The sequence below is a fragment of the Ochlerotatus camptorhynchus genome, unplaced genomic scaffold (genome assembly GCF_037179485.1).
Source record: "Ochlerotatus camptorhynchus isolate MF236.1 unplaced genomic scaffold, CSIRO-AGI_Acam_v1.1 ptg000261l, whole genome shotgun sequence".
Taxonomy (NCBI): domain Eukaryota; kingdom Metazoa; phylum Arthropoda; class Insecta; order Diptera; family Culicidae; genus Ochlerotatus; species Ochlerotatus camptorhynchus.
Window position 1 is genome coordinate 162,738 of NW_027040751.1, and position 8,087 is coordinate 170,824.

Genomic DNA, 8,087 nt, shown 5'->3' on the forward strand with positions numbered 1-8,087 from the left:
GTTGCATAGTTTGATCTTGCCATTAAGAGGAACCGTACGTTATGGCAAGTCCTGCATTGGTGGTGGCTTCTAATTACATCACATCAACAATTATTTTTTAACGCGTTGAATTGTAGAGGCAATACCTAAAGCAGCGGGTCTCTGGATCTCAGCAATGATATCATTCTAACCCAATTTTGTTCATCATTGTGAATTTTAGTCGAGAATGAATACAAAAGAAACCGAAAGTGCAGCTTGAACAATGTTTTTCGAACAAAGATACAGCTATTAAAAAAAGCAAGTTTAGAAAGTTTGAAAGAATAGTTCAGAAGCTATTGTTGTTTATTTGTTTTCAAGATCTTAGACACATAAATTCATGAAAAAAATAAATAAAAAGAAAGTTTGATAAGTACTCCGGACCTAAAATAAATCAATACCCAAGCAACATTTCTGGATTTATGAGGGTTCTGAAGACAATGATTTAGACTTGTAGAATGCTTTAAAACCTCGATAAAACTAGCAATGTTGCTTGGGTACCGCAGTAAAGGTTCGATTTTGACAACGGACATTTTTTAAACTATTTTGATAATTGCATATCTGATCTGATGATTTTTCCAAGGCTGCACAATCATCCGGAAAGTTTAACACAAATAATCATCCATATTCTCGTTTTCATTCGAACATTTTAAATTAAAATTTAATTAGAATTTCCAATCTTAAAACTGTCGATTCCTTAAAGACAGCAATGTACTCATGGTACAGATATGCCTCCGCTAATAATGGAGTTTCGAAGAAAGACATCTACTCTAATAACCAGCCCATGTTGGGGAAATAATATTCTTGATTATTGAACAATACAATTATAATTAAAATGTGTTCATTACCTTGCAGTAGCAAGTTGCGTTGCGGGTTATCGCCACGTTGCTGACACGACCCGTTACTCCTTACTGTCCCGGCCCCGAGAGCGACTTATCCATGAACTTCTTCTTGGCAAAGCACAGCCACCACTTGCTTGGCTTCCCGTCTTCTCCGGAGAATACCCGTTCGCACACGCGGATGCCAATTTCCTGGCGAAGCTGCTGCAAATACTGTTTCATCAAGTCAGCCTCCGTGGACGAGGATGGCTTAGCGTACACTGCATTCAAGGGAAATCCGGCCTCGCCGGGAATATCGAACTTTGAAATGGCCAAAGTGTACATTTCCTGTAGACCTTGGTTCTTGTTGGAGCACCGCTGCAGGCGTTTCAGACATTCGGTTATGTACAACGTAATGTAGATTAGCACCCGATCGACCTCGGACTTGACTTCATACGTTCGGAAGAAAACGTTCGCCTTGAAATAGTACAACGATTCGTCGATGATGTCCTGCTCAATGCTGGCGTTGGTTGGCGCTGGTCCACGCGCTTGGGTACGCAGTGGAAGGATTGCCATGTTTCCCACCGATTGGCTGTAATCCTTGATTTGGGAATGATAAGCCTAATCCGGATGGAATATAGAAATTATCATCAAATTTTCAGACACACCCTACGTTGACGATGACTAATAGCACTTGATATTATGTACGTACCGGCATTATTGAAGCGCAGTTTTGCGACAGATACTATTTAATTGATCGCGGATAGTGATTCTGTTCAGATTTGAATCTTTTGGGAAATAATTCCGGGACAATTTAGTATCCTGAGCAAAAAACAAATTTTTTACGCCCGCAGCGTACTCCACAGCAACGCGATGTTTTGATTGATCTGATGCAGAGATGATGACCGCGATGATGACAATCAGATCGTCATGACAGCAGATGATTGTTTTTGACAGTTATGGCAGGGCAATGATACACGCTAACTTCTGCTTACTCACCAGGTGAGTCGATCGTACTCACTTTCGTCCGATGTATCGAGTTATCAAAAATTGAGTAAACGAGAAATGTCAAACTGAGTAAAAACCACTCAGTCAGCAAAATCCTGGACTTGGAAAAAATGCCAGTCATGTCGGAGGAAACCTCATAGAAAATGTTACTCAAAACTTGCTGAAATGCCTTCAAGTAAGTACGAATTGCTTAGGGAAACGGTGTTGGACCGGTTTTTGCTCCGGGAGAATGGATCCGGAGCAGGCAATTTCCATTTCCTTTAATAAAAATCAAAACAAAAACTCTCCCTGCAACTGAAAATACCGGTGAGTGGATTTGACTCAGTCTACGTGAGAACGTAGTTTACTCAAAAGTGAGTCAACATAAGACTACTCAATTTTGAGTAGCCATACTTGCCGCTGAGATGAGTACATTCGACTCAATTTTGAGTTGACCAGAATAAGCTTGTATACAGAGAGAGAAAATCAATCGTGAAATATGGTGACGTCACTAATTGCTTGTATATATAGAGCTTTTTGACGTTTAATCGGCGCACACTACTGCACCATATACACGGTGTTTCGTGAAAACCCATTAATGGGTAAAAAAAAACCATTTTCGAACCAATAACTTTCCGTATCCGTTCCGATTGCGCCCACATCGCGTTTGGGCCTTTACTATCCGCAGCATTTTAGCGAAAATAGGCGATCTCCGGAAAAGGTTAGAATCCGGAAGGTTAGAGCGAGGGTTAGAGAGGCTTACGGATGAGTAAATACAATTTTATCCACCATATTGTCGAGCATATTGTATCATAATATTTCCTGTAATAAAATTTGATCGGAACACCTGCATTTATTTGCAATGTATTAGAAAATTTTTTTATATAACCAAGCGCTTGCATCCTCCTTTTGAAAAAAATGGTATTTTTTCACCCATTTTAATGTAAACACAATTTAAGAAAATGGGTAAAAAAACACCCATTTATTGACAGACCACCCATTTACCCATTAATGAGTAAACCATAGTTTACCAATTAAAGCCTGGTACGCAGCTGAAAAGAAACCGGAAAAGTAATTTTTGAGGAATATTCCCAAAAGTAAATTTGACAGCTATAGCCTGGTACGCAGCTGAAAAGTAATGACGTTTTTACGTGCTACGGGATAGGACACGGATGCAAAAGAAATTACTTTTCCTCAGCATTTCTTGACCCAGTACGCAGTTCAAAAGAAATCGGTAAAGGAAAGATCGATTACATTAGTATCGTGATCGACATGAAGGTGGCGCATTCTGAATGCAATTTCACTTTCCTTGCGGAATAATGGTCTGATCCTGGGACGGGACTTGACAATCGGGTAGCGATTTCGAGCCAATTTGCTGTCAAACCCGAGCCAGTTTCTGATTGGTCGATTTGACAGTAGCAATCGTGGAATAAAAAGAACAGAGGGATCGCATTAATTTGGCTGGCAGTGATGCCGGAATCAATAAGGCTGTTAATTGTTTATATTTTCGAAAGTAAAGTTGAAAAATTGAGTGCACTGCGTGTTTTAAGCGATGCATATTGTTGTTTGTTAGTGGTTGTTTTTATTGTGTTGAGCAAAAAGTGATGTACAAGCTGCTAAACTGCGGTAGAAACGCCGGATAAAATCCAAATTAAATTAGAAAAAAATATTTTACATTCCTGGCATCACTAGTCAACTCCGTCAAACACCATGCACAACTTTCCGAAGGGCATTCTCCAAAAACATTAAGAAGAGTGAGAAGATCGATTGTCAAGTCCCGTCCCGGGTCTGATCAATTATTCCGTTAGGTAATGTTGGCGTTTATTGCAAAACTGATGTTTTGGATGCATTTAAACAACATAAACACTAATAAGTGTTGATTTTACAATTTGACCACATCTCCCTATAATCTCAAAATTTAGCAAACTATAGCTGTCAAATTTTCTTTTGGGAAAAATCCTCAAAAATTACTTTTCCGTTTTATTTTCAGCTGCGTACCAGGCTTAAATGAGGAGGGGCACTTTTAACGAAAATGGGTGTTTTTATACCCATTAATATAGGTTTTTGCGAAACACCGTGTAAATCGAACGAGTGCGAGCAAGAGGGAAACAGATTAGTGGGAAAACAAACCGTGCATTCAACGATGTGTGCTAGATAGAGAAAGACGATTAAACGTCAAAAAGGTCTATATATTATTAACTATTACTATAGACTAGAGTCGGTGTATAATAAGTCACGCCAAGAGAAAAACAGTTGAACTCGCATCATGGTTTTCGAAAGATTCCCTTTCTTTTAACTTGGCAACAGAGGACTTCTGCATCAACTTCAAATGACTTCTAGCGAGGAAAAAAATTAACGGCTGTAGTAAATCATTATATCAGTGATTTTGTCGAATTATCTTAAAGAAAAATAGTAGAAATTGTCATTACTGATCATTACAAAACGTATCGCATGACAAATGTAATGCTCACTGCGTGTATATGATCATTTCTTCGATTATATTTTATATTTAATTGCAATACCTTTCGTGGACCTTTCATAACATCGTAATGCTTGTTTACTTTGCACGATAGGTAGCCGGTTTGACAGTTCAATAGGTAGACTTGGCTTCACTCTTGGCGTGACTCATTATACACCGACTCTACTATAGACGAGTGCACGGATGGATTTGAGTTCACCCACTCGGCAAAAAGTGACACAACACCCGCATAAGCGCGAACCATAAATTGACCTTACCTAAAATGGTTAAAATTGTTTATAATCCCTGCTAAACTTCAACTGAAATGGTTATGGAACTTTACATGAACGTTTAATGATAAAGTTTTAACCTTAAGTATTATAGTTTTTTGGAAGCGGACCTTACAAATAATGGGTTGTTAAGAACCATTACCATTCAAAATTCTTGTTTTCTCCATACATTTTCGGAAAGAAAACTATACTAAAACCTTTTAACTTATGGTTTGAGAACATTAATGGTAATGGTTATGGTAACCAGTAAGGTCCATGAATGGTTTTGTAACATCGATCAACTTTATGTGGAATATATCGCGAATTGGTTGCCTGTAAATTACTGATTACCAATTCACGATATATTTCACGTAAAGTTGAGTGATAATACAAAACCATTAATGGACCTTACTGACTACCATAACCATAACCATTAATGTTCTCAAACCATAAGTAAAAACGTTCTAATATAGTTCACTTTCCGAAAATGTATGGAGAAAATAAGAATTTGGAATGGTAATGGTTCTTAACAACCCATTATTTGTAAGGTCCGCTTCCAAAAAACCATAATACATAAGGTTAAAACTTTATCACACAAACGTTCATGTAAAGTTCCATAACCATTTCAGTTGAAGTTAAGCAGGGATTATAAACAATTTATAACCATTATCGGTAAGGTCATGTGATGGTTCGCGTTTATGCGGGCAGTGGGGCCCTGTTTACTAAAAATGAACACATGAATGGGTCTATCAACTTATGTACACAAAACTTGTTAAGCCTTTTTCGCGTGGACCGAATACGCTCACGCAAACTAACAACACCATCGGGCAGAGAAAATAATCCCCTTCTCGAAAGTGCTCTTGGTTTGCGTGGGCGTACTTCGGTTCTCATGAAAAGGACCTAGCAAATTATTTACAAAAGTTGATAGGCCCTTTTCAAATGTTACGCGAGCATTATTCATGTGTTCATTTTTAGTAAACAGGGCCGCGGTTGCGTCAATAATATTTCAGTAGATGAACAAAAGTTCACCCGTGTACAGGTCTATATAGTATAGTCGCTATATTCCGAGGGGGGCGACACATCTAAATCTCAATTTTAGATGCTCAATAAATCTCACACTAGCGAATAAATCTTTGAAAAATCTTCTTTCATTTCTATCTATTTGCTCGTGATGAACTGATGAACTCAGACAGTATGTATCAACGGTTTAGGATCGTTAGATATCATGCATTTGGCACACTGTAAGCATTGCTTTTATCTCTGCCAGTAGTCTCCAGGCCAGCTCCCAGGTTTCCTTGAAGATTGATAATCCTTGTAACCTGTGAACATGTTGAAGGGTCTATAATTCAAAATCATTGAGAAAATAGATTACACCTACAGTAAATATGATGCACATTGTACAGACCGAGGAACAGTTAAATCTGGGAAACGAATCCGGCAAAGGCCTCGGGCTTCGCATTTATTTTGGCAGTAGTTGATTGCTAAAGTTCAATCGGTGCGGCACTCGATCGTGGTATCTTGGGATAATATGAACGGTTCCAGGCCAAGTTTGGCCAGCAGATGGTGCGAACCAAGAAACGTTCATTTTGGGTCGTTTTGAGGTAATACTGTAAACAGCGAAAGTAGTAAGCATTTATAAAGGTTGTTTAAAAATATAAAAAAAAAACACTTACTGGATCGTCGAGTAGGGCCTATTTGATTTGATCCAACATTTCAAAACCATTCACGGAAATCTAAAACCGGAAGCCAATTTTAGGGACGGGCAGAATCTATGTTTGGGAAGTGGATTGATATGACACTACTGCTGCTGCTTCTGTTTTGTTTTGCATGTTTTATCTTAAAATTTAGCGGCAAAATTTCAGTGCTGCCAAAAGTGTTGGTGTTTAGAGGTATTTTTGACAGTAAACCAATTTTCATTTTAAAAAAATGCACTTTTAAAATTACGAGTCATAAATGAACAAAAAACTTTCAAACCAAAAAAATAGCTTTCGTTTTGAAAATATTCGTTGTTGAAACTATGAAGTTTGAGGAATTTTCAATTTGAAAGTGAATTATTTTTATAACAACAATTTTTGTTCTTTGTGTGCACCAATTCGGGATATCATCCCAATTTTATGTGGTATGAACGAACCATCTATGATATCGTTAGTGTGTGGTACCAGTTTATTAGGGACTGCCTAACATGATTGGTGCTCGTTTTCTAAAGGCGGCCCTAATAAAAAAAATAACCATAAACGAACGATAACCCAAATCATTGAACTATTCCACAAATGGTTTGGATGATACCCAGAACACGTCGTTAAGCAAATTAACCATACAATTTTTATTAGGGGGGCCAATCTAAAGTTTGGTATTCTACTATGAAATCTGTGAAAGGGAATCTAGTATCATGTAGACAAAACGTCCAATGTAACAGTCATTGATTATGTCATTGAGAAAAATTGTCCAATGTAACATGTCCGATATACAACTCGACTTGTCAAAACATCCTATGTGGTTTTTTCTATGTTGTAGCATGAAATTCAAAGTTAAATTGTGATTTTATCGTTTCTACTGAATTTTCAACGTTATTATTCACTGACTCCATTAAAAATAGTATTGCAAAATGTATTGTTTTTAAACAGTTAAAATGATAATCTGTCGAACTTCAACTCGGTTTTCTCAAAATGGTGGATATGTTACATTGGTCTATTTGAAAAGTGACGCGAGATTTCATTTATTTTGATTATGGATGAAAATCATCCCTAAAACGCTGTCCAGACTGGAGAGTTATAACATAGAGGTAACTCTAAGACCACTGGGTCCCGAAGAAAATCATTATTATTTTTGGCTCACTCAGTACCAGAACAACGGTCCCAAGCAGTCCCAAGCTATTTCACTCACCCCTGCATGTTCTGCATGAATCCACACACCCCTGATGTTATCTGTCAAACTTTCATAGCGAATCAAAACAAACATAGTGTAGTAATAGAATTTCAACTAGAATAGGGTACGTTAATCGTTTGCTTGGGACCAATAGGCTACTAAAGTGGTGAGCCAATTTAAAATCGTTAGTTTCGTATTGATTGTTGGTTATAACATGTTATAACGGTTTTCAAATAATTGCAACACAGAAACCACCATCAAGATAGCGCTATAACATGTTATAACTCTGTAGTCTGAACGTACTATAAAGCGCTGTCCAGACTGGAGAGTTATAACATGTTATAACGGTTGTCAAATAATTGCAACACAGAAACGACCATCAAGATACACAGCAAAAAAAAATGTAATATCGATCAATGTAATTCAAGCTGATGTATGAAATAATGATGTAATAGCAAAAAGCAGATACAATATTACATCAATGGATGTAATTTTGTTCGCAAAATCGATCTACATCGTACACCGTTATATTATACAACCGATGGATTGACGTGGTTGCAGCAGTTTGGATGTAATATTCAACAACTTTTTTTTCTGTGTAGCGCTATAACATGTTATAACTCTGTAGTCTGAACGTACTATAAAACGCTGTTCAGACTGGAGAGTTATAACATG

The 8,087-nt window shown here is 37.5% G+C and overlaps 1 protein-coding gene across 1 annotated transcript; it reads right to left on the reverse strand.

The window, feature by feature from the left end:
• Positions 1-800: 800 nt before the first annotated feature.
• LOC135705226 (actin-related protein 2/3 complex subunit 3-like) lies at positions 801-1,658 on the reverse strand. Its single transcript, XM_065226835.1, has 2 exons — positions 1,546-1,658; positions 801-1,454 (listed from the first exon to the last, which is right to left on the reverse strand). The coding sequence occupies exons 1-2, from the start codon at positions 1,549-1,551 to the stop codon at positions 924-926; spliced, it is 537 nt and encodes a 178-aa protein (XP_065082907.1). The 5' UTR covers positions 1,552-1,658; the 3' UTR covers positions 801-923.
• Between the last annotated feature and the right edge of the window lie 6,429 nt (positions 1,659-8,087).